We start from the raw sequence: 26,460 nt of genomic DNA, 5'->3' as shown, positions 1-26,460 counted from the left end.
TGGGTTTGATCCTGCGGTACCTTACAGCGTGCACAGTTTGGGAGGGGTGTGTGGGTTTGGTTTTTGTACAGGTGAAGTAGAGCTGGTGTGAGAAGCGTGTTTGTCTGGGCTTGATGAAGGGCAACCTGTTCCTGCCGGGTCAGTCTGGGATGAGGTGACGGCAGACGTCTTTTATCGGGTAGCTAGGTCTTTAGTGTGAGGGTAGGAGGACTAGGGTTCTGGACTTGGTCCCTGATGTCGGGAGCCCGGAGAGATTCGGCCGCAAGGCTAGCTCCGCTGAACACCGCCACGGATCGCCAACTTGGCGTAGCGGCAGCGAACAGCAAGGAACACAGGACTTGGAATTCGTCCACTCCGACGTTTATTGCACTGCAATAAGGGGTGTCGGGCGCGTCGCTCTCTACCGCCAAGACCACCTTAGCCAGGGCGGGAGAAACAGGCGCGACAGGCGCGAGGGCGGACAAAGGGAGGCCAAAAAAATTACACCATCTCCCCGAAGGGAACTATGTGGTGATGCAAAGCATGGGGGTTCCGTGTAAGTTCCACACCGGAACAGAACCGGCGCAGGCGGTGTCTCGGAGCAGACTGAACGCCGCGCAGTGCGCGCACCTGCTTTTATACAGCTGGAGGGGAGACGCGCATGCGCAGTTTGGGTGTGGACGGCGCAACAAGGGAGGGACATAGCCCCGACCATGAGATGTCTCCTGGAGCGACAGTGTCGCCGGTGTCTTCCTGGGCCGGCACGAGACGAGCCGAGCGGTGAGAAGGAGAGCGGTGTTATCACAGCTGACGTGGAGAGGGGGACTGGGAGGAGAATGCGGACGCCGGCCGACAGAGAGTCGACTAAGAGATGCTCTGCGTCTAAAAGGAGCAAGACGTACTTACAGCCGCTCCCAATGATGACTGGTATCCAAAGAGGCTCTGCCTTTGTCGGCGGCCCCAGACCAGGCCACCCGGAACTTCCAGGCAAAACCTGTCACGTAAGGGGTTCGGCAGCGCCCCCCGCCATCACCTCCTCCCGCGACGGGGGAATGCGCGGCCGTAGGGAGAGAGAGGGACCTCTCCCTCTCGCCTCCGCGGCGATCCGAGAGAGATAGGGAAGATGGCGGACCTCCGTAATTCCCACAACAGTACATGAAGGAGCGCTCTATACAACATAGCTCACCTAGGCACTATACCCTATACTGCCAGATTCATCTCTAGTACATACTAAAGAACTTTCAATAGAAAGGACTAGCGCTCAACTTGAACTACATTTATTGCACAAAAAAACATCGAAGATTTATATCAAACAACTATTACACTCATTAAAAAAGAGGGCGCTCAACTTGAACTGCACTTATTTCACAAAAACATCAAAGATTTATATCAAACAACTATTATTACACTCATTAAAAAAGAGGGCAGGTATGCTTAAAGGAGCCATGAAGAGAAAATACAACCTTGTTTTATTTGAAAGAACTAGGATTCAGTATCTCACTGAGCGCGATTACAGCCACAAAAGATGTTTTTTTAACGAAAAAAAAGCAAGAAGTATTTAAGAACTTTCAAATTCTGCGCCACAGTGACGTGTTATGAGCAAGAATGACGTCATACGGGCCAACAATAAAACACAATTTTCAGTGCGTTAACTGCACGTTAGCATTCAAGTGATGCGGTCAAATGGAACTAGCGGCCCCATTACAGACGTCCAGTCATGTGTCGTCACGACAGGTCAGTTAGGCGGCCTCTAATCACACAAACAAGGTTCCGTGACGTCATAGAAAAGTTGCGGGAAATTGGCTAGGGGGTCGCGACTGCTTCACACGTTTTCTTTAATATCTCCGTTATTTGGTCGAAGATTGCGATGATATTGGTATCATTGTTATCGGGACTAAGCAGTCTTTCTATTAAACTCGACTTGTATTTTGTCTTCATGGCTCCTTTAAGGGAGCCGTGCAGGATGCCTCAGTAAGGTGGGGCAGTTCCGGTGGTGTCCCCGATGTCATAAAGCTTCAGGTAGCGCCGCACTGCGCTCCAGCAGTACTCGTTCAAGGCGTCCAACTGCGTGCGGCCGTCCTCACGCGGATGACAAGAGACGCGTTCCTTGACGACCCCGGCGAATCGCATGAAGTCATCCATTCCCTCCATTCTCCGGAGGCCATCACAGACCATGGTGGCTGCTCGTGCCTCGTCCACCTTCTCCAGCCTGGCCACCTCTTCCACCAGCTCCGGGTGGTCGCGCATTCGGTCCAGTGCCAGCGCGCAGTACCTGCGGACGGGACAGCGTATTCTGTTCCAAGATAGGCACAGGCCGGGCACCTTCGGTGCGATGTAGAAGTTTAATTAAATGTGAAGATTTGCTGCTCCCCGCCATTCAGCAAACCTAAGTGATACCGAACTGCCCTTATTCACGAATCCGGTGAACAGAATTGAGCCGAGAGAACATCTTAGAGTAAAAAAAATCACAGCTTTTGCATAATTTCTTCCGCTTCTGCGGTTCAAACCCACGCAATTCATGCCAAAACATCTGGTTCTATCCACTGGACTACTGAGGCCAAACAGCGGGGCCCTTGTTGCAGTTGCTCAAAACAATGGAAGAAGTGTTCGAAATGAACCAGCAGGTGGCACTGCATGTTCGCAGGAAGCGGCAGGCTTCCTGCCGCTTCCTGTGGCAATGAAATCTCAGAGACATAACACAAACACTGTTTATGCGCTGATTTGACAGGTTGATCATAGCGTATTTTCCGGCCTATAAGTCGCACTTTTGTATAAGTTGCCCCCCCCCCCCCCCCTTAAAACAGCAGGTTTTCCGAAAAAAAAAAGTATATAAGTCATACAAGTATACAAACGCACTTGTTAATCAGGTAAACTCGTAGAGGATCAGTTCGTTAGAAAGTGCGGCGAAAGTACATGGTTGCGGCAGCCGCCGCCTCTGAACGCACCCCCCAGTAAGCAGCGCTAGACACATGCATCTACTGTCCCAAGTCTTGACAGAACTAACTTCATAAAATGGTTTACTGATACACACAGTTGGCATGTACTTACAGACAGCGTTTAGGCAAAACCATCAAAGCCTTCTTCCTCCGACACGCTAACAAATAATTCATTCATTTAGAACGTAGTAGAGCTGTGTCTCTTAACGTGCACTGACATCACGCAGCACACAGGCACCTTTTCGAGCACGGACCACGTGCAGCCGCCACGTACCAAGTTTATTCCATACATAAGTTGCAGCGGTGAATAAGACGCACCAACGAAAATTTCAGAAAAATGGCGACTTATACACTGGAAAGTACGGTACCAGCAATCTGCTAAATTTAGCCCGCAGGTTAGCTATTCTGCCATTAAAGCAGATGCCAGCTAATCAGCCGGGAGGACGGAGCGAAGGGATCGGTACTCTCGAACAAACTTTGCTTGTAAACAAAACAAGAAAAGACTGCAAAACCCGAGAAATGCTGACTTTTGATGAAAACAAGCTATTTTCAACAAGACTCGATGCTGCCACACTATTATGCACTAGCCAATGCTGTTATACTGCGGTCTCCAAAAACAAAAAAATTCTAGGGAGCACTCAGGTCTGCTTGTTTGCTTTGAATTTGAAAACCTGGCAATACTTATTAACAAACTATTTATTGCTACATCGTATTGGCATCTCTTTCTTCACTTTTGTTTCTTTGTTTCAGCGTGAACGATTTCAACAGCTTTTTTTCTGCCGTGCCATGTGTCCTTTTTTAACAACGAAGTTATTGAGCAAATAGTGTACAGGGTCCACAGTTTATGTACCAAGAAAATGTTGGCCACTTGAGCCCGCGTGCCTCGAGCGCAGGTTCGTCAAGATAAGCTTGGGGAGATTGGCCGATATGGGCAAAAATATTAGGCGCATGCCTCAAGTGCACACATGTCAAGCTAAGTATACCCACTTAAAGGGGCCATGCAGACAAAATACAAGTTTGTTTTATTCGAAAGATTTTGTCTTGTATAGTGCCCCCAGTGCTTGTCCGGAAGGCAAACGATGCTTAATTATTCACTGCGAAATAATTCAATTTCAGCTAAAATTTTGATTCTCGCGCCAAAACGAGTGTTTGAACGACGTCTGCAATGACATCATAAGAACAGGTCCTTTTGCTAAACTTGGTGCGGAGCTGAGTCTTTCTTACTGTTAGCCAACCTAGATGCCGCCGCCACACCGCAGCAAGCCGTTTTCTGCCTCTAGTTTCTTTGTGACGGTAATTAAACCTGGCTTGTTTTTGTTCATGGAGAAAATAATCGTTTTGTGAAACATGGCGCCTGCTCGACAAATATGGTCACGTAAGACACCGTCGCTTGCGTCAATTGGCCGGTGTCGTCTGAGACAACCCCGAAGCCCCGCACTGCTGTGCATCTAAACCAAGCATAGTGTGCGCAGTACCAACAGCAGTACGCATCGGTACTTCTATGTTTACGTGTGCTTTCGTAACTTGCACTACCATTCTTACTGATGTAAAAAGAACGTTCTCTAAATTTAGGTGCAAATAGCTCGCTCGGCAAGCTTATAAGCTCTGCCTAACTTGCGTTTGCTTTTTCGGGCCTCCGCCAATCGCAGAGCTGTCTGGTACGACATCACAGGTTCTGGTGCGGGAAATGAGCTAGTGGGTCGCATGGCCATTCCCTTTTTTCCTAATTATACAGCTTATTTGAGCGAAGTTCACGATAAAAGCGTGAATTCTAACGAGGCAATCTTTTGAATGAACCAAACTTGCATTTTGTCTTGAGGGCCCCTTTAAGGAGATTTAAACAAGCCAGGTTGTGGCCGACATCGGCCACAACAAAGCTCCAGTGTTCGCCGTATCATGGCAACACTAGCTCAGAACGAGAGGCACATCACTGCAGCGTACGCCCCTCGTTCGCTCTTCCTCGTGCGGTTGTGCGCATGCGCTGTGTACCACAGACTTGACTGTCAAGGCTGCTGTAGTTGATCACTGATTCCACACGACCCGGCCGCAGATTGTTCGCACGGCCAAGGAAGAGGCCGCGCTTCGAGAAGCTCGGCGTGCAAAGCGTCATCCGCTAGAGACCGTCTGTCACACTTGCGAAAATGGCGTACGAAAACATTGGCCAAAACGACGAGCTCATTCAGGCCCCGCTCAAAATAATAGAGTCAATAGAATAAACAACAGCGCAAACTTGCTCTGCTGCTCGCAACATGCGGGGATAACACTGTGGTCAGTCTTCTCCAGTGAAGACCCTTGCTCGTTGCAGTGGCGGCCGTATTCTTGACCGGAAAACGACAGTTTTTCACTAAAGGATTTCGCCTTAAAGTCTGGTTTAACTCAACCGCAGTCCCGAGCCTATCTGGGCCAGGGGGTACGTACCTGTCATGTCGTGCTCCCCTGGCAAAGTCGGCAGCAGCGGTCAGCAAGCCACAGTTGCGCCTTGTTGTGTCCAAAACTTTGAACCGGAACAACGTCTTTGCCTTTTTCCATGAAGCCGTAGCTGGCAGGGTGACGCCGAGGAGGTTGTAGTTGTCTGCGATTCCTATGGAAAGTCTCTGCAAGAAGGTGGGTTTTGCGTCACGCGAGTTTACAGTGTGCAAGTCAACCCTGCAGATGTTCTTGCTTGTGTTGATAGTGGCTGCTAGAGGATTGGCAAACACTGAGAAGTCCCCCGAAACTCGCTGTACTTTGATTCCCAATTTCCTCAGGCTTGTATTCAAAGCCAGGCCTTGCATCAGGGATTCCTGCCAGTAATACAGCGAGTCGTCTCCCCGTGCGCTTAAAGTGAGGGTCTTAAGACTGCGAGTCGCTCCTAAAAACGTGCCAAGAGCTGAGAACAGAACTGGATCCGGGTGATCATACTTGCGAAGGTGCAGGTGCATCGATGTTATGTGGCCAAGCGACGGCATGCGATCTAGAAGCCCACAAGCTGCTTCCCTGTATTCACCAGGGGCAGATAATGTGACACTTGAAAATGCCTCGCACATAAAGCTCTCATCATGAAAGCGGCAGTCAAAGGGGCAGTTAAAGGAAACCTTCTCCTCTGCAGCCGTCCCTTTGAGGGCAACACAGAGCTTCCCCAAGAGAGGAAGAAATGCCCAGTTGGAAGCTTCAATGGTCACCTTCCGGAGGTTCCTCTTGCTTGGCAGTGCCTCAAACAACTCCTTCCACTGGCCCTCATCCCAAACTTCAATGCGCAGGGTGACCTGCTCAAGGGTGCGATTTCCAACGAGTGCCTTGAGGCAGTGGTCAGAGTCAACCTTAGCAGGAGCTCCCGCTGAATAGAACCCAAAATCCGATGCTATTCTAAAGCTCTGCAGAACGCTGTTGTGCTCAAAGATCTTAGACATGAGCTGGACGTCACCTTGGCCAATTTCACGACACGTTACGTCCACAGCAAGAACACTCCGGTTCTCAACGAGGCCTTCCAGAATGCAACTGACCGGCGACACATTATCTGCCCAGTTACACAGTTCCACAGTCAAGCTTGTCAACGAGGTACTGTTCTTCAGACATTCCGTGAGCGCTGCCTGTGCGGTGGGTGGGGCATCGGCAACGACAAGCCTCGGAAGCACAAGTTCTTTCAAGGACAAGCTTTGCCCAACTGCCCTGAAAAAGTCCTCCAAGATCGAAGAATTGATGTATGCATCTGGAAGCCTCAGGGCTGTAAGAGACATCGAACCTTGCAGAAAAGTAGGAAGCATGACCATCATGGCCTCTGTGTCGACTCCACACTCGAGCTCCAGCAGATGTGGCAGAGAGAGAATGGCGGAGGCTAGATCTTTATCAAGGCGGCAAGACAAATACGCAAGCTTCACACTTGTGATAAACTCACTTGCTCGAATGGCATCTACCAGGAGCTCGACAAGGGAAAGATTGGAAATGAAGGGAACGTCATGCAATTCGACGTGCGCCACACAGCTGTGGGTCTGGAGAAGCCAGCACGCATGCTGCATAGCCTGGCACTGCTCTTGTGGCGAGCATTCCCTCATGCCCGATTCATCTAATGACACTAGGGAGAGTTTCCCGGCCATCCCTGGCGTCTCTCTAAGCTGCCAGGCGACCAGCCAGAGAACCTTGTTCCAGGCCGACAGGTGTGCCACGATCTGACAAGTGGTGCCCTCGGTTGCCGTGCAGGGAAGCTGGCAAATAAGGCTTGCACTGGTAAACCATCCGTTTGGGCTGTCCAGGTTGGCCGAGGAATTGGGTCTTGCACATTCCCAATTTTCGCCCGGCAACTCCCAAGTGGTCAGTGAGTGTTCTGAGGAGCTCCCAGAGTCTGCAGTGAAGAAACAAGTAAAACAATAACTATATGTGTATTTCTGGCACGTTCAGAATTGCGCCTCTCACTGGTTAACGGCCACAACTTGCCAAGGCCATTTCAGATCTCTCTGCAGCTAATATATCGCCTCCTGCTTCACGGCAGCTGTGTTTCACCGCAGAGAAACAAAAGGGCGACTTCCTGAAAGCGTGCACTCATTAAAAATCTGCACCAGGAGTGGAAACACTAGAGAGTTTTAGCATATTGTTTCAATGTTTGCGTTACCGTAAGCCGGATTTTCCATTTACCGCTGAAAACGGTAGGACACGCTTTGCCCACTGTTGGCAGTTTGCGTATTCCAACCACGGCGGCACAGGTAACGAAATCCGATGAATTCGTCTCAAAGCAAATCCCACAAAATTTTGTTGCTCACATCTATTTGCTTTCGCCTAAAGTTGCTTGAACGTTTCATTTTTCGGATGAAGCATTCACAATAACTTCAGTTGTTATGACATTACTGTAGCCATCACGTGAAGAGCTTTAAAAAAGGTGGCGCCATTCACTGAGCAGAGAGGGAATCAAGTAAACGAATTTATGCTCGCACTAAATATGTCGTCAAGAAACGACTAAAATTTGTAGTAAATTACTGAATAACCTACACTGCCTTGCCCAGCAGAATTTCGGAAGCGTAAAAGCACCTTCCGAGCTCAGAAACTTTTCTGAACTATTTAAAGCGGGCGAGGCTTAGCACAAGTAGGGATGGCCATTTTGCTCGCGCATTCGAGAAAAATAGTGGCTTGTCCTGCTCCTGATCATTATGTATAAAAAAAAAATGTAACAGACAACATCAACCAAGAATACTTTTAACGGCTGTGCCAAGCATCAAGCAGTTACCGTTCGCGGTAGCTCTCGCGCATGCGTAGTCGACTCCCGGAAACACACGTAAACACGGTAACGCTATGCTCCCTCAAACGTTTGCTGTACGGCAAGTTAGGGCAGTGGTTCTGAAATGGGGGCCCATGTCGACGGAGCGCTCGGAATTCGTACTGTCAGAAAACAGCGCAATGCACGTCACCGTCGGCGAGACGATTCACATTTCAACGAAGCACGTTTCATGAATTACCTTCTTCGGATCGAAACGCCATTTTTCCACCAAATGTGAAAGTACGATGCCTTATCTCGGTTATCCCCCCCACCGTCGTTCACTTTCACAACAGAACATTACTGCACTCTGCAGTGACGGTGTGACGGAAAACGTAAAAACGGCACCAACAACCACAAAGGTGGTTCGCAAGAAAGGTCTCAAATCTGCCGCTGCAGCTACAGAAACAGAAATAAGAACGTGATTACGAGCACTTTGCTGACAGTCTTGGCTTGGCTTGCAACATGGCTTTCTTCGGCTATGCCTTTCATGTTCGCGTCGCATGCAGAGTTATTGGATATTGAGTAACTCTGCACCATCTCTGCACGCATACAAGGATATATAGTTCAGCGAAAAATTACTAAAGACAAACGGGGGGTGAAACTAACCCAAATTCTCCCGTGAGATTCATGAGAGTCGACAATTTCGCGAAAATTTTCCGATGTTGCGCCGTAGCAGACGCCCAGAGGCACGAGAGCTTCGCCGCTGCGACATTCCACAATAAAACACAATAAAAACAACGTACTCTACTCTCGCTACCAGACCACTGCTCGGTGGTTGATCTCTGCGCCCTCAAGCGTATTTTTTTCTTTCTTTTTTTTTTTTGTCTTTCCCGGCATGGCGGCTTCGTGTCGCGTATGTGCGGTCGTCGCTTTTCAGCAGCGGCGGGTTAACCAACGAATCGCCAGCGATGCGACATGGTGAGTGTGGTGAGTACATACGACCAGTTTGTTACGATTCAATGCTTTTAATACCTCTACGCTTCCTTCTTTGCTGTCCCGCCCCGAGACTGTTGTCGCGAGGTTTCACACTCGATCCGCGAGGACAAATTAAACGGACGAACATTGTAAATTTACCGCAGCATCTAGTGACTGTTAGAATCCGTTGACATTAGCTGTTAATAGTGCCAGTCTTTGGTGTTTCGCAGACAAGCTGGTTGCTCAACCTGAATGCAAACGAATGAAAACGCAGCACACATTAGGTAGGGAGGGAGCCAGCGACGCGGATGCGACAACTGGCTGCCTTGGCATTTAATTACAGCAAAATGTTTGCACCAAGAAAATTGACGAGCTATAGCGATCGCCATTCATCACGTTAAAACCACATTCTCGCAATCTGTGTTCCTTAACTGAAAGGTACAAACGTTGCTTTGTACATTGTTCGCGACCCTGTTTCGTCTCACTTTCTCTCGCAGCTTTTTTCAGTCTCTCGCAGGGCATATTGTCGCGGCATTAGTTTAGTATGCACTCGTACGGCTAAAGTCAAGCCTAGGGATTGTCACGCGATGAAAGACTTCGCAACCCCTTTGGCTCTTACTCGGAAATAATGTTGGGGCGTTGCTATACCCAGCACACAACAAAACAGAGTACAGTGCATGTGCCACACACTTGTCTGTAACAGCGAGCCTCTGAAAACGGCGGAAACAATCTTTTACAAAAACTGTGAGGCCAAAAGTGGTCGGTAAGATTTAAGAATGCCATAGTAGTTTTCTTTATATTGTTTTCGGGCGAGGAAGGATGAGGCTAGAAGTACGACAGTTGTGTGATAGATAAGTGTGTTGCTCTTTGTACATACTATATCACCGGTGGTTAAGGAGCTAGGGATAAAGGAGTGACAAAGAGGGAAAGGAAAACTGTTCAAGTTGGCTATCATTTTTGACAAGTGACTTTAAGGTACCCGCAACATTTTTGAAAGTACAAGGGCAGTCTCACCAAAACTGATTTAATGTGACAGGTTGGCCTAGTTGATATTCCATTGCTCGAACAGTGGAGGGCAATAAAATGGACAGGGGCTGTGAAAGGACAACGCAAGTGCGCTACTACAACTGCAGACACTCTTTTTAAAAACAAGCTAAGGACAAATAAAACTGTGCAGAAAGAAAAAGAACAAATAAAGGGGTAATCACGTGTGATTAATTCTGCACGCTCAGACACCCGTCAACCCATGCGCCATCTACAAAATTGAATTTCAATTCAATTTCTCTGCCTGATGGTGCAAGTGATACACACCGATACACCTGTCTTATGCAGTCTTGAGTATTTGCTGCTTCTACTTTTTATTTTTTAATTGTTGAAGTTTGCTAATCGGCATAAAAACTACCTCCCTACTGTGCCGATCGCTTGATCGACTGCAGCGGGTGGAGCTGAGATTGGGCAAACCATTCAGGCATCATGGGACCCACTGCAGTGGCTATGGTGTTGTGCTGCTGAGCCCAAGGACGCGGGTTCGATTCCCGGCCATGGCGGCTGCATTTCGGATGGAGGCGGAAAGCAAAAACGCCCGTACGGTCAAGATTCGGTGCACGCTAAAGATCCCCAGGTGGTCAAAATTAATCCCGAGCCCTCCACTACAGTGTGCCTTTAGCGAAGGTGTAGCTTTGGCACAAACCCCACAAACAATTGTTCAAGCATTGTACCAGGTGAAGAAAAAATAACGTAAAAAGGTAAATAAGTTTGCATTGTTTTCCTTTCATGCAAATAAATTAAACATGCTGCTGTTCATAGCAGAAATTTTAGGGTTCAGTTTTTTAGTATGAAGGCCTCTGGTACTAGTGCTCCCTTTAGTACGTGTGATCAAATGCTGTGTGCTGGCCATCAGACCTACCCGCAGCTTGGAGAACATCTTCTACAGCCTTCTGCTCAGTTATTGTTGGCTTGGCCATTTTTCCGGGTGCAGCATGATTAGGCTTCCGTTTCGTAGAAACAAATCTGAGCTTTTTTTGTTGCTTGGAGTATTCGCCACCGGATGCTGCACCTAAGAGCTGCTTGAGAAGTAGTGCGTGTGTGTGTGTGTGCGAGTGTTGAGTCATGCAAATCAGTTGTAATGTAAACTCAAGGGTAGGCATGCAGGTGAAAGTGTTATTTGGTGTGTTAAACCCGAAATTAGACTGCTTATCCTTCCGGTTTATCAACCATTCTTTGGTGCTGTCTTCATGTGGCACCCAACTTGTGATTCCCATTATAGCTACTCAGGACCATAGCCAGATTTTTTTTTTGGTCGGGGGGGGGGTATGGATTTTGGGAAGGAGGTAGTTTTCCCGAAACAACAGTAAGTATTGCTTACATGCTGCTTGGAAACGATTTCGGGAGGGGTTCAAACCCCCAAACTCCCCCTCTGGGTACGGCCCTGTAGCTACTGCATGTAATTCAGAGTTCAGCTGACCGTCATCTGAAGTGAAACTTTGCTTCTTTTGCAGCTGACCATGGCCACGGTGACTGCGACACACTGGGCCATCTTTGGATGTGCAGAAAAATGGAGCAATAAATTTGTACGCTTTAATAACAAAATACTTCTGTTGAATGGTTACCTGTGTTACCAGAAAACTTCTTTGAGATTTATGGGCCGATCAAAATTCATCACATTGAGGTAATGGCAGGGCATTATTTTCTAGTACCAGGGTCCTTTCACCCGACTGTGGTTCCCAAGAAAGACATGGGGTCCCTGGAAAACCACACCTTTACTGGAAGTCCCGTTCCCCCAAGGTCCGATCATCAGCAGGTCACGCTGTGCACACCTAGTCCAGCACTGTTGGCCATGTTCTAATCCAGGCCATGTCATGCCACATCTTCGTCTTCCCCTGGGACATATCCCGTGGGATTGACCACCGCCACCGTTGTCCGGTTACCACAATTTGAAACGACGCGCAAGGAGCAGTATAACGGATGAGCAGTTGTGCACAAGCAAATTACATAGGCAAAGTTACACATGCCGTGATCCACGGCTAGTCATCATTTGTCTGGCTGAAGTGCAGAATAAATGTCTTTCCATTTCTGACCATTTTGGTGTTGCCGTGTCACTTCCTCAGCAAGTGTGACAGGTCATGCGAGGCAACAAAATGAGCCATAATGAAGTAAGGGATACAACAGGAGTTGCAAGTTATTTGTTTTCATCACGTTACTATTAGTAGACTACCTATAACAAAGCTACCTTTCAGTTCTTATGAGGTTTCACTGTAAATGCCACGAAAAAGTAAATCCCTGTTAGTCCAAGAAGAAAAAATGAATGTTTGATTCATTGGAATGACTGCCTCATTAGTATGACACTGGCACACATTATGGGACGCAGTGCAACTGGCTGAGGCCAGCAAGTGCAAGCTGTTAGGTAGGGCTTATGAGCTTGAAAAACAAGTTTTTTTTTTTTTTTTTTCATTTTATAATAGTAAGAATCGGGTGAACAATGGAACTTGAAAAAATTATGTAAACTAAACAAAAGTACCACTGTGCACTGTTGTGCTGTGCACACTATGCTTGTTGGAGCTGCTCAGCAGTATGGCGCTTTGGAGTTTTCTCAGAACACTGGCCGATTGGCGTAAGCGACATCGTCTTGCATGACCCTATTTCTTGAGCATACCCTATATTTCACGAAACGATTACTACATGCTGTAACAAAGACAAGCCAGAAATACAAGCCAGATGCACATACGCTCAAAAACAAAGTGAGTATGGACAGTGGGCCTGAGTTAAGGTCTGAGTGGTATTCATGCGCCATCTAGAGGACCAGCGGTAAACGAAGAAATGAAATTATAAGGCATTTATTTTGCCACAGGGCATAGATGAGGGAGTAGGAGTTGATGATGACGAAAGTTAATTGAACATGAAAATGTTCACTTCGCAGAAGTCCAAGAGAGACTGATGATGAGGCCCATGTATCCATGTAGTGTATGCAGTTGCATCGCCTACACGGAGGCCTGTCACCGCAAGATGTTGCATCCTTGTCGGATGCAAGGCAAGGTTTCCCCATCTGCTGCAGCCCTAGTTAACGTGCTCAACATTCATTTCAAATGCCTGCCCTGGATACATCATCGCTGACATCACAAGAGACATATTTAGCGAGAGGATTGAAACTTTGGCTTAAATTGTGTAATCTCTTAATGAATAAAGCATTATTCGCTGCTTGGCAAGCAGTCGGGGCTCTATAAGACACCCAATGTTGTGAGTGAAACTGGTATTTTGTCCTAATGGCCTCTTTAACGTGAATAAAAGGTTTGCTCTACAACAGGATTTGTAGCAACTGCGAAACTTAGCAAAGAACTGTAATGTTGTGGCACAGCAGATAAGACGAACCATGGTTGAAGGTTATGAGCGATCTATTTACATCATTTACAAAATGGCCATGAGAGTCAGTGCTGGCTTCGCCCCCATGCAGCTTCTCCCTCGTAATTGTCATCAATGGTCAGCCATGGGAATTGTCCACCATGCCCCGTGACAGAATGGCACCTGGAAAAATCAAGGAATGGTCAGGGTTACTCATTAAAGGCCAACGGTACTCACATTTCAGCTCGGCCAGATTTATCAATTTGTAATAAGTACCACCCAACGCCGCCTGTATAAACATTGCTTGACACGTCGCGTGCTTTTCAATAGGAAGGGTAGGGACGCTTAGTTCAGCCACTCATCTGCTATGTGGTGCGCGCCGGCGGACATTTCTCCTTACGTCACTGCTCTGGAGTCGCAAACGCTGCACCCACTTTTATGACGCTTGCCTGTTGGGTTTCAAGAGCCGTTTCGGTCACATCTTAGGCGCGTCGGGGTGATAGTTCTGGGGCGCGCTGGGGATCTCGTTCAACATGTTGCTTGCTTTATACTTGCTGCATTTTTCCAAAGATAACTGACGGAGGAGGAACTGAAATATATGTGTAAAAACATATTAATTGTCAGATAGATAAATAGTGAACAGAAAAACTATATTTTAGGAAGGTGCAGCCATTATTTTACTGATGTTTTTTTCTCTCTGGACGATTTAGGGAGGAAAAAATTGCCTGCACATTTTTCATTCAGGCGCTCGCTTCCACCATTACTTTCGAAAAATATCACGTGCTTGTAAAGTTTAGAAGATTACAGAAAAAAAAGGATAAGCAGCTGAGGGTTCCGCCACGCCGTCTGGACGCCTCTACAGTACAGTCCTCAATTTTAAAAGTGCATACCGATGCAGAGTGCGAACAGCGGGGAGAAAACAAGACCGAAATGCGGAGGGGACAGAGGGGGGTATGCCCCACTCAGAAAATTTCGGGGCCCGTGATTCAAGTAGATAAGAGCGCAAAGCTGGCACCAGCCTGCGGCAGCACAAGTGATTTTGCTCCGAGGCAAAGGCGGTTTTATCAGGGACAGACCAAGACAGACAGGCATGGTGAAAAACAAGGCGTAGGAGCGCCACCTGGGGAACCCTAAACAAACTTTAAATATTTTGCATAGTTTCCGAGAAGCGGTGCTGGCGGGCAGACATGAAAGCACAAAGGAAGGCTACGGAGCGGGGAAGGGTAGGAGAGAGCAACAGGAGAGTGGCTGTTTGGCCATTTTTTCGCTCACGTGTTAGGCAATAATCATACAGGCGGCGTTGGTACCACCAAATCAGCTGGGACACTAGTGGTGGCCCCGCGAAACGCTTCGTTAATCAGTCGGAAGAAAGCTCCGCGTCAGACCACGCTACACCTGCCAGCGCATCACAAACAGCCATGATGTGCCTGTTATGCTCCAGCCGACGGGGGCTTCTTTCTCCAGCCAGCCACGCAACTGGAGAACCAGTCAAGCTCTGCTGTGATCACTTCACCTATTTGCTGCCCCATGAGCACGCAGAACTTGCGCGCTGGACAGCCGCAACATCACTCCAATGGCTGCGCTCTTCTCGATTTTGGTTTCAAAATCGACGATTTTTGCTGACCGCTTGCGGCTTCCACGCAAGTATTTCAGCTGTTGTATTTTCAACTAGCTTTCTTTTTCAGAAGACCATACAGGAATATCGTTTTCAAGAGGTTGAAATTTTAGTGCAGTTGGCCTTTAAGAAAAAATTATTTTGGTGAGGGTAGTTTGCAAATATTAACACTGCATAATTGGTGTTTACTCTATTGCTAAGTTCCAAGCACATTTGCAGCATTGTTGAAAACAGTTATTAAAATAAGGGGAAGGGGAAACGGAAAAAGAAGCAGTGGGTGGTTATTCGTCCCATAGGTGGTAGGCTGCGTGCATTCACAGCTGTACTGCCCTGGGGGATCATCAACTCACTGTCTGAGCAAGTTGCTGTGCAGCAAGCCCTTCCACTGCTTTGAGGAGGGGGAGAGGGAGTTTGTGGGAGAGCCATGCCAGGTGGGGTGTAGTGTGAGGGGGTATTGAGGTAGTAACAGCAATTGTTGTGTTAGATGAAATCCTGTGAAGTTTGCGCAAAGGTGGTGATAGTGAGCGTGGGTTTACGATCGTTTTAGATGCACCCATCTGCCATGGAAAAAGAGTGGGGGGTGGGGGGGAGAGAGGTGGGAGGCCCGGCAGAGGTAAACATTCTTAACTTTGAGAAAAGGTACAGGATGGGACAGTCTTGGAGCAGGGTGTAAATGCCTTGAATGCAAGGTCACAGAGCACGTGCCACATTATTCCAATGAAGAGATGCATGGGCAGGGACAATGACAGTCTAGGGCCACTGAAAGGAAATGGTCGCTGTGAAAGTCCCAAGGAAAAGCACCCGCATGCTGCCTCCAAGTTTGTGAGTACGCTAATACAGGAGGAAGAGCCAATGCAATGGCTGCTGCTTCGGCTGGGTTTCGAAGATGGTAAGGAATCCAGCAATAGGAAGAGTTACACCACTGGCATGGATGGCTTTTCCACATTACACCAGAGCTGTGCAGAACAGCCCTGAATATGTGGGTAAGTTTCAAAAAAAAAAAAAAAAAAGCAGTAATTGTGAATTGTTTTTTTTATCACGCACGCCAGGCACAGAAGTGCCGTCTTTCTTCCGTTACCCCTCCTGGCTACCTGGCTCCCCCGATGCCTCGCTCTGCGGAAGTATTCGTCAACAAAGCTAGGGCCAACGCAGCTCTCACACCCCACATCACTAGAAAATGGATTTACCCAACGGGATCTCCACCTGTCCCCAGTGCCGGATGACCGTATTCGCCACCCTTGACCAACACCACAACGAATGTGATGCATTGTGCGGAAGAAGCAGGACATGGAATATTATTGGGGCTCTTCGATTGAATGTGAAACCTCGCGACAACAGTCTCGGGACGGGACAGCAAAGAAGGAAGCGTAGAGGTATTAAAAGCATTGAATCGTAACAAACGGGTCGTATGTATTCACCACACTCACCATGTCGCATCGCTGGCGATCCGTTGGTTAACCGGCCGCTGCTGAAAAACGACAACCGCACCTACGCTACAACACAGCCGCCATCACGCCGATTCGCGCGAGAGACAAAAAAAAAGAAAAAGAAAAAAAAAAGTACACTTGAGGGCGCAGAGATCACGACCGAGCAGTGGTCTGGTAGCGAGAGTAGACTACATTGTTTTTATTGTGTTTTATTGTGGAATGTCGCAGCGGCGAAGCTCTCGTCCCAGACGCTGGTGCGTCCATCGCTGCCAACCCGAGCGCCCTACAAAGGCAGCGGACTGATGCGAAAAGACGAAGCCGCCGTCAAACAAAATGGCGAACCGCACAGTCAAAGATGCGCACTCCGTGCGCGGCACAAACCCCCAGTATTTGGTAGAAAAGATCATCAGATCCCGAATCTACGACTCCCGGTACTGGAAGGAAGAATGCTTCGCCCTGACAGGTGTGTTTCAACAACCGCATATTCGTTCCGTCGTCTGTGTCACGCCCTGTCTTCGTGTTCGTTCGCAGCCGAGCTGTTGGTCGACAAGGCGATGGAGCTGCGCTTCATCGGCGGCGTCTTCGGCGGCAACGTCAAACCAACCCCGTTCCTCTGTCTGCTGCTGAAAATGCTGCAAATCCAGCCCGAGAAGGATATTGTGGTTGAATTCATTCGACAAGACGAGTTCAAGTAAGGCGCGATTCGTTTCGTGGCTGTGGCACGAAGCATGTTTGTCGTTTCCACTTTGAACTAATGATACGGCGGGGTATAGTTTGTTGCTATGGTTCGCAACAAGGCGGTGATCGAAGCGTGTAGCGTGTCGGAGTGCTCTGTCTCAATCAGGCTGTGCAGGTTATCAGTGGCCTAAAGGAGGCCCCGGAAACATGACATTTTCATCGTGTCTGCCCTTAACCAGCGTTGTCTACGTGCTACCTCTTCGGCACCCTTGCTACCCCTTGCACTTCGGCTGTGCCTTTGCTGCCTTAGCCTACGCAAACAATCAAATATGCTTTCGCCATATACCTCTTGTGCGGCTCGTGGCATGGCACCACTATTAGAAACGGAATAGGCGTATTCGTTGCGGCCTCGCTTTCCAGTCAAAAAAGACCCTTGGGTTTTCTAATGGGATTGAATTGGGCCTAAGTCTGATTAAGTTTTCATTCCCGTTGGGATTCCCCAACAAGAATCAGTTGGACTGTTGAACCTTCTTGGTCTGACAAAAAATCCAATTGGGTCCCATTGCACCCCGCAGAACCATTGAGGTCCCATTCAGATTTTTGCCCAGCAATGCATACAAGCTTGCTTTCAAGCAGAGGCAAGTGGAATATTGAACATTATGTGATTGCGCCTATGTTTATTTCACGCCTCCTCACAAATGAGAAGCACTTGGGTGATGTTGCTCATCTTACCACCTTCGTCCAGGATTGCCAGTCGGCTGGGTCCTCCATGATACAAAAATTAGTAGTGGCTTAGCTTAGGATATATGTAACGTGAGCTAAAGTTTAGCAATCCAGTCCAATCCAGTCAAGTCCAGTCCAGTCCAATTCAGTCTAATACTAGGGTCCCTAGAAATCTTGCTAGTCTGCCGTCCGCGCGCCTTCTCTATGGGGAGGCGTGTCCGCGCCGCTGATGCACGCACAGCGCTGCGCAGAGGGCGCTGCCAGCAATCGGAGCGCCCGAGCGGCGGGAGCGAGAGCGGCCGCCGGCCGTCCAGTGCCGCGCGCTACTGTCGCGGAGAGCGGGCGCGCATGGGGGTTTGACGGCCAGTTAGAGCGGTGAAATCCAGCGGCTAGGGGTACATCAGCTCACAATTGAAGCTGCGATATAACTACTATAGGACCTTTTAATTTCGCCGGCCCAAATTTTTCGCGAATCGGGCTACGGAGCCTAGGCTATTTGCGGACGCTTACCTTCGCGAGTGAGACAGAAGGATGAAACCGCAGCAACGAGATTAGCCGTTTCGCTACAACCGCTGGAACCATTATTTCGCGCATTGTTGAGACAGTGAGATCCGTTCCAGGAGAGCCCGGCGGCGCCACACGCAGTGTTTGTGCTAATTGTGAAAACTACGTGGTTATCCCCGAACGTCATGTATTGAAGGAGGTCTGCATGTACCCGTCCTGGCTGACTCGAGAAAAAAGAAGAAAAAAAAAAGCTGCAGGGAAATGCTTTACCAAAAAACCCATTCCTAAATACTTCTGGCCGAGCCCTCCTACTTCCCCAAGGCATATGGTCATTGAAATAAATAAGCCTTAAGAGCTTATGTTTTTAATTTCAAACAGCCGCAAGTAAAATGATTGGCCATAACACAGATGTTCTCCCTTGTTGCTTTCCCTGCGTGCGTCTCGTGATTCACTCCCGAGTATGCGGGCGATAAAAGAAAAAGAAAGCCCTGTGTAATGAAGAATGCAAGCGCAGTTACTGTTTGGCAGCCTGATCTATGAAAAAGTTTCCCGCACTCTTCAAGGTAGCGAATTTTCCAAATCGTGGAATTCACAAAAATTACAGGCGCGCAAAATAGAAGCTAGTACCACAGTTTCTGTCTGTTGATTGAAAGTGCCAAAAACATCATATGCGGGCGTACATTCCTATTACTTTTATTCGGCATTTACATTTAACAGATATTCCCAACTGAGGAGGCAGCGTTCGACGTGCGATGGGGCCTAGTTAATGAACGATGCAAATTGGTCAGATTCCGTTCAAGCTTCAAAGCATATAAGTAATCCCTCGTTATAACGAAGTCAGCAGGACGGCGGAAAAATTTGTTATAAGCGGTATTTCGATATAAGCAACCGCTCGAGAAGAGCTTAAGCAATTGAGCTTTAATTGCACCACAACTGCAAGGAACCAAAACACAATGTATTCAGAGAAGAACAACTATTTATTCGGGTGCAAAAAGCGAAGTGAGTTTTGGCTGTTTGAAGTTTTTGTCGGGCACGAGCAACCCCATCTCCGATTTGACCAGCAATACATGAGGCCGTGGTCGTCGCCCATAAAAGTGTCAGTGGATGTGGCCAATTTATAGGGAGGCGTGCGGGCGTCACGGAATGATACGCGAATTTCGCGCTGGAAACCGCCGCAAATGCCGTGGCTATAGAGTCTAGGGTTGTGCTTCTTGCGCTCAAAAAACGATTACCCGCTCACTCTGGGCACACAGCGTAATCATGAAAACTGACGGTTTTCGCTCTAGAGACTTAGCATGATCACTGGGCAAATTTTCCTCGCGGTGTGCAGCCGTGGAGTTTGCAAAACAAGCGCTTTTCGGCGTTCCCTCGTCAACGACACTGCTAATTCTACGGTTCGAGTGTCGGTGTTCGCACACCGTCGCGCCCACACCAATAGGAACAAAATTTAAGGATCGTACCACGCAGTTGGACCGTTTGTCTAAAGTCGGTTGACGCAAATCGAGCATGAACTGGCTCTATAAAATCGCCCGGGGAAAGACCAGCTTGCGTTGACCGGCCATGTTGACCTCCTGACTTGCCGATGGGTCGCCGCTGGCGCGCAATGGACGACGCCTCCGCTCGACAAGCCGGTCAGGCTCTTCGAGCGCTTCGAGTAATGCGGCCTAAAAAGCATGCGTTTGGGTTGGGACCATAAGAAATTTCGAATAAAGCGATATTTCGAATAAAGCGATCTCGTCATAACGAGGGAATACTGTATTTGACTCCCAAGCAAAGAGAAGTGAGGATGGTTCCAAAGCGCCTAAAAAAAAAAAAATTATGAAGCGCCCACACACAACACAAATATTTTCACGCGCTATATATCCACGAGGTCGCGGGTTCGATTCCGGGCCGTGGCGGCCGCTTTTCTGATGGAGGCGAAAAGCAAAAACGCCCGTGTGTACGTGATTTCGGCGCATATTAAAGATCCCCAGGTGGTAAAAATTAATCCGGAGCCCTCCACTGCGGCGCGCGCCTCATCGCCTGCGTTGCGTCGGCGCATTAAAACCTACAATCAATCAATTATATATCCACGGCAGTGTACGGTGGGGGCATACACAAAAACGCTTCTTTGTTAAGTAACTTAGTCGAAATACCGCGTGATGTGCCCCAGCTAGCAAAAGATTCCGTGCCGACAGTGTTTCCGATGCCCCCCAGAATGTGTCGAAACCTTTTCCCTTGAAGAGGATATCGAGGATAGAGCGCAGTGACACGATTCCATGGTTTAGCGGCTCGATCGTTCTTAATTCGCAAAAAACGTATTGGCATTAATTCATGCTTCGGTAACAACAAACTCTTCGTATTCGTAGGAACCAATTTATTTGGCTAATCTGTTTTGTAGAGGACGAAAATGCGGGACGAAAATCGGCTGAAAGCGCCCATACCTACGAATGCAGCACAGCGAAGCGCCGTCCGCTGCACTGCTACACTGTAGCACTGCTCCCCACGCCGACACTGGCCGGCCGCGCTCCGACTGCGTGCAGCGCCGCCGCTGCATGCATCACGGAGGAGCCCCCTTCGCGGCCGCCGGACGGCAGACTAGCAAGTATTTCTAGGGACCATACTAATACAGTCCAGTCCTGTCCAGTCATTGCTCCTCGCGCATGCTCAGCACGGCTCTCCCGGAGCCACGCCAAACGGCTATCAAGCGGCTCCGGTGCAGCGTCAGACTTGGCTACTGCGCAATTCAGGCTCACACCTGGGCACGCGCCGGTGCCAGTGCGTCTGCTGCGGCTATGACGCAACACAATCCACTTTAATCCAATCCAATGTCCCTCGCGCTTGTGCAGAACAGACCTTCACTGCACACGCGAAACTGCTCAACCTCGGCCAGTGTAGCTTTTGCTACAAAAAAGGGGCAGTGTAAACAAGGACACCGTGGACATGTGTCAGCCATTCACAGCGACAAATTGCCCCTCATCAGAAATCAGCATGTTGCAACTAATGCACTAAACCAAGCAAGCTCTTAAAAAAAAACATACCTTTTTGCTACGTCTTCAATTTTAGTGATCTTTTTTTCTGACATAGCAGTTCTTGGAGGGCCAGAATGGTTCACTCAGGGCTTTCTGCCTCCAGAAGTCCTTGAGGCATTCTGCAAATGGGGGGGGGGGGGGGGGGGGGGGGGGGGGGGAAATGTAAAAGAAATGCACAACCTGAATTGCCTGAGAATCAAATTCTTATATGAAAGGTTGTATTGTGTTTAAAAAGAAAACGTAAGTAACAATGTCGTCGTCATCATCACTGATAACTGCGTTGTTAGCATTCTGCTTATATTGTGTTGCTGCTGACATTGTGCAGCGCGAAATGTAAGCTTTCGAACATTGCTTATCTCTTTCCCATTAAACGAACTGTTTTTTGGCTCTGGAGTGAGCTAAAAAAGTTGTAATTTGCATTCACAGCACCTTTACCATAATTCTCCAGAACTGTTCAATATACACCAGTTGCAAAACTCCGCTTCAGAATCAGGGTGGCACGGTGGCTGCTGCTTTGTGGAAGCTGAGGGGCTAGTGTCACCTAGGAGACAGAAACTGGACTTTGCTGAACATTTACTTAATAACAAAACTTAAAGGGACCCTGCAACACTTGCCATTGACTACTAGTAATGTATTTTGGGATAAAGTCTATTGTCCCAGAAATCTCCTCCCGCAAGAATTATGAAAATCCGTTCACAATTAACGAAACTACGCGCGATGAGAAATCGCGCATAATCGTTCCCTCTCAACTCGACCGCGTACAACGCGACGAAAGCTGCGTGCTCTCTCCCGGATAGGGGGGCGGCTCGCGGCGTTCTCTTCGGCAGCCTTCGATATATCACATGCCGGGTAGTTTTCTCCTTTTCTCCGCAACGCGGAGGGGCCTATTTCCGGTCTGGTGCCACAAAAAAGCAGGCATGGGTGCCTGCTCGCAAGTGCGTGCTCGGGCTGGTAGGGCGTTTTTGAAGCAATAAACGGTTTCAGTCGAGTGGTCCCGTTGAAAGGGAAGTATTGAGCTCATCACTCAAACTTCGCGCACACTCAAATCACAAAAGAAACGGCAAAACTGTGCCTACAGGTTCAGGCATAGAAGAGGTTCGTACACAGCGATGACGACGACGGAAATGGGAGAATCTAGCCGCGAAGTTGACCAGTGACAGCCGATCGGGCAGCCATGGCCTATGTGACGTCCCTTAGGCCATGCCAGGGGTTGCATAATGAGGACAACTGAAGAGAGAGCGGTTGGTTTTTCCGCGTCTTTCACATCGATTTGCGCGCTCACCGCTTCACGTGCACGTGTAATATTTGGCTCAGGTATTCCTGGCAGTGTAATCTAAACGTCGCGCAGGTTTACTTGCACTACTCAAAGAGTGTTGCAGGGTCCCTTTAATAGAACAACGCTTGCTTTCGGAATGAGAAAACATACCTTAGGTAATATTTACTTGTGTTTCCCCAGTTGTTTTTCTTTTATGATTTACGGCAGCAGCCACGAGTGCTTGACTACCGCTTCAGCTTTTTACTGACCGATGACAGACTAGTCAACTTGCCCTTTGCTTGTCTCTGGGGCTAACTGCGGCCTGGCTTTTGATACCTGGGGCCTACGGGGAGTTTTGAAACTTGCATTCATCAAGTAGCTCTGATTGTTCCCGGTGCCTTGTGCGGGATGCCTGGTCGTGCTAATGATGGTCTCTCGCCGCAGGTATGTGCGGGCACTGGGTGCCAACTACATGCGTCTGGTGGGCAGTTCGCTGGACTGCTACAAGTACCTCGAGCCGCTGTACAACGACTACCGCAAGCTGCGACGGCAGAACCGTGACGGCTGTCAGTACCCTCCTCCCCCTTTTCCTCCATTGCTCTCGAAAAAGTGGCGTGCACAGATTGAAGCTAGCGAGGCAATGCTCTCATTTCACTCCTTTTGAGTCAACCTGGAACATTTCCTCCCAATTAACGTCCTCCTTTTTTAGAGTTGGTGCGGTGGTTACACGACTCCGCCTGTTGCCTGCAGTGTTTGATTTGTAGCTCCAAAGCCGGCTTTCCATGCGGCTAATCCACTTCCTTGTATTGTTGGCTATGTGTAGCATTGCCAACAATACAAGGGAAGGGCTCTGCAGATTCGTGAACTGCCCACAGACCCAGGCTTGTGAACCACTGACACAAGCATTGGCCCTTCTGGGTCGTCAGGGGTGAGAGCCAATTGGAAGCAGTGATAATTTGTTGGTGAGGAGAATGAAAGATTGAATGGGAAGTGACGGTCTACTCCATTTAGAGCATGGGATGGAAGGATGGCCAGAAAAAAAGATAGTACGAAGAAGTTATTTGGAGCATAGTCAAAGACATCGTTCTGAGTGAGGTCCGTTTCACGTGAATAGAGCATGGGATGGAAGAATGGCCAGAAAAAAAGATGGTACGAAGAAGTTATTTGGAGCATAGTCAAAGACATCGTTCTGAGAGAGGTCCGTTTCACGTAAACACGGAGTGTGTACTGTGGTGCGTTTGGGAGGGAAGAGCTGAGGCAGGGAGGCCAGACACGAGATGTGAACTTGCAGGTGAGCTTCACTCGACAATCGATACAGAAATAGAGTGCTCTGTAAGGATGAGATTGGAAGCTCGGTCGTTGGTAGTCTGTGGAGCAAAGTGCACCGAGACATAGGGTGCATAGAAACACGTCCTTGCACTCAGTGGAGGACCAAAAAAAAATTACGCCCACCTCCCCTCGCTGGAACCCTGGTGTGATGCGACGCTGAAGGGGGTTCCATTGTGCGTTTCCGTTGGGTCAATTACTCGAATTGCGTGAGCAATCGTCGGGTAATGCGAGAGAGAGCAAGCGTAGCGCGGACGACTGTCGACTGAGAGACCGGCCGGAGCGCGGCACTCCGCTTATATGCGCAGCGCGCCCGAAGGAGAGGAGACTGCGGACAGAGAGGGCGCTGCACATGCGCACAGCGCCGCGCCTCCCACCGGCGGAGTGAGAGTGCGCTGCGCCACGCGCCCGCAGATGTTGGGCGAGAGTGTTCGCTATCGGAGAGGGGGTGAGCGGAGAAGAGACGCAGCTGTGCGAACGCGGACAACGACGACGGACGCAGGACAAGGCCGCCGGCAAGAGATGCTCCTCTCAGCGTTGCATCTAAAAAACCATGCGAGGAAAGGGATTATACATGGCTTCTGTTAACACCACATGCATGTTACCGTATAAAATGGAATATAGGTCGACCCCCTATCTTGAGGTGGGAAAAGTTGACAAAAAATGAATTCGGCACAGAAGCGCACACACAAAGTCCATATTTATTTTCAACGCCCGCCCGTCAGTGCCACTCACTATGCTTGCCGAAGTCACTTGTCCGAGCTGTCAGAGTCGTCCGAGGATGACTGCTTTTCACCGTCATCTTCAGTGCCGTCGAGCGCGTTGCTGATGGAGCACTTACTAAACGCTCGTGCAACCATGTCGTCGGGCAGCAACTGCCAAGAGAAGGACACCCAGCTTGACACGGTCACGAGGGATGGTCTTCGCAGCCGGCCCGTAGATGTCTTTTCGTTGTCGGCGGCTATCCACTCATTGTACAGTTCGCAGAGCCGGTCCGTGGATGGCCTACGCTGTAACCGGCAGCGATCGTGAGCGAAGTTCCCGAATGAAGTCCGCCACACGTTGTTTTCCAATGTGGGGTGCACCGCTTGACGTCCACGGAACGATCTGTTCCGGGGGTTGCACGCGCACAGCTTAGCTTTCTGGCTCCTCCAGTACCGCACACTTTTCTTTGAAAGGAAAAACTGGCATTGCGCCGCCATATTCCCATTCTGCTCGGCGACTCAATCGCTTTCAGCTTAAGCGCAGCGGTGAACTGGCGTCGACTTCCGCCGCTCATCTCGGAGCAGACACGTACAGAAATGCACGCACACACGCGCGCAAGACGAGTAAAAGACGGAAAACTAGAGAAAAGAGAAGAGCAATTTAAAGGCTTGATAGTGATAGTACAGTGCCTAGAATATACTGGCTAGTGTGCTGAGGGCGGGCGCGGAGGTGGCCCCGACCGTGATGACTGGCGGCGGCGCCCGCTTGAGGCGCTGCTGTGCGAGAGGGTGCATGTGCGCGCCGTCCGCGCCAGCCCGCGCAGCGTTCCGCGTGCTCCCCAAGCGCTGGGAAGCTTCAAGTTAGCCGAGTAGCGCGAAGCGGGCGTTTACTTTTTTCGTGTGTTTGGAGCGTTCGTTACAAAACGCCATGCTATATAAGAACTACGCGAGTACTTTTAGAATGCACGCATTTTGCTAAACCCAATGTAGATAAATGTGTGGCGTAAACTTCGCCGTCTCCTCCCGCCCTCAAAAAACTTTACTTGTCAGTAACCACCCAACCGATTTTTTATTTATTTTGCTTCTGAGAGCAGAAATATCACAGGAAGTTTGAAACCCCTTACCACATGGCCTGCATTCTGCCAGAGATGAAGTGAAAACAAAATAGTAATGGCAAGTATGTCAAGCAAATAACCGGACACTAAAGCAACGTTTGAGATTCTGCGCTGCGCTGCTTATTCTGGGCTGGTGACGTTAGTTTGCGACACTCTCTCAATCAAAGGAGATAAGATAACATGTGCGGCAATATCTGAGGTGAAATAGAAAACATTATGGCAGCGACATTTAAAGCGACACTTTCGATTTGTTTAAAATGAACATGGATATTTGTAAATGTCTCCAAAGGCTGCAGTCGTTGCCGAAGACATAATTAACAACCTACAATTCACCTATTGCGGCATTAAATAACTACACAGAACATGAATTATATTTCAGAACTCCTGTCGTAATGACAATAATATTGGCGTTCGAAATCTCAAAGCAGCTATTGTGCTTCACCAGGCAGTAAATTAAAAACATTGTTGTATCTGCTACTTTAAATTATCTTTCACAAAGGGCCTGACCAACAATATAAACCACGATTTATTACACGTTAACCAATTCCAGAAGTTTCCTCGTGATTCAACTAACCTACTTAGCAGATAGCTCAGTGTGATGTTAAGAACTGAAGCACTGTGTTCAATGCAGCATGTAGAGGCTGGTGTATGCCAAAACAGGTCAACCATTTAACCTGTTTGTCTTTTTGCATCCTAAAAAACAAGCTTTTTCA

General features: G+C 48.7%; 2 protein-coding genes and 2 long non-coding RNA genes across 4 annotated transcripts in view; 2 read left to right on the top strand and 2 right to left on the bottom strand.

Moving 5' to 3' along the window:
• Nucleotides 1–1,293: 1,293 nt before the first annotated feature.
• LOC144162638 (uncharacterized) lies at nucleotides 1,294–7,258 on the bottom strand. The gene is made up of 2 exons (XM_077693255.1): nucleotides 5,334–7,258; nucleotides 1,294–2,251 (listed from the first exon to the last, which is right to left on the bottom strand). Exons 1-2 carry the CDS (start codon nucleotides 6,986–6,988, stop codon nucleotides 1,948–1,950), a joined length of 1,959 nt encoding a protein of 652 aa, XP_077549381.1. The 5' UTR covers nucleotides 6,989–7,258; the 3' UTR covers nucleotides 1,294–1,947.
• A 1,585-nt stretch (nucleotides 7,259–8,843) lies between these two features.
• LOC144162637 (uncharacterized) lies at nucleotides 8,844–12,130 on the top strand. The gene is made up of 2 exons (XR_013320732.1): nucleotides 8,844–9,066; nucleotides 11,553–12,130. It is a non-coding gene; the product is annotated as an uncharacterized LOC144162637 (long non-coding RNA).
• Nucleotides 12,131–13,424: 1,294 nt separating this feature from the next.
• Nucleotides 13,425–16,556, bottom strand: LOC144161965 (uncharacterized). The gene is made up of 2 exons (XR_013320549.1): nucleotides 16,432–16,556; nucleotides 13,425–13,572 (listed from the first exon to the last, which is right to left on the bottom strand). It is a non-coding gene; the product is annotated as an uncharacterized LOC144161965 (long non-coding RNA).
• A 144-nt stretch (nucleotides 16,557–16,700) lies between these two features.
• Nucleotides 16,701–26,460, top strand: part of Prp38 (pre-mRNA processing factor 38) — a 28,777-nt gene continuing 19,017 nt past the window's right edge. The window contains exons 1-3 of the mRNA XM_077693253.1: nucleotides 16,701–16,894; nucleotides 16,963–17,122; nucleotides 23,047–23,168. Of these exons, the coding sequence (XP_077549379.1) occupies nucleotides 16,765–16,894; nucleotides 16,963–17,122; nucleotides 23,047–23,168 (412 nt within the window). The 5' untranslated portion in view covers nucleotides 16,701–16,764. The remainder of the gene's footprint in view (nucleotides 16,895–16,962; nucleotides 17,123–23,046; nucleotides 23,169–26,460) is intronic.

The sequence above is a fragment of the Haemaphysalis longicornis genome, unplaced genomic scaffold (genome assembly GCF_048455015.1).
Source record: "Haemaphysalis longicornis isolate Haplotype H1 unplaced genomic scaffold, Haemaphysalis longicornis Haplotype H1 scaffold_12, whole genome shotgun sequence".
Taxonomy (NCBI): Eukaryota; Metazoa; Arthropoda; class Arachnida; order Ixodida; family Ixodidae; genus Haemaphysalis; species Haemaphysalis longicornis.
This window is presented reverse-complemented; position numbering and strand designations above follow the sequence as displayed.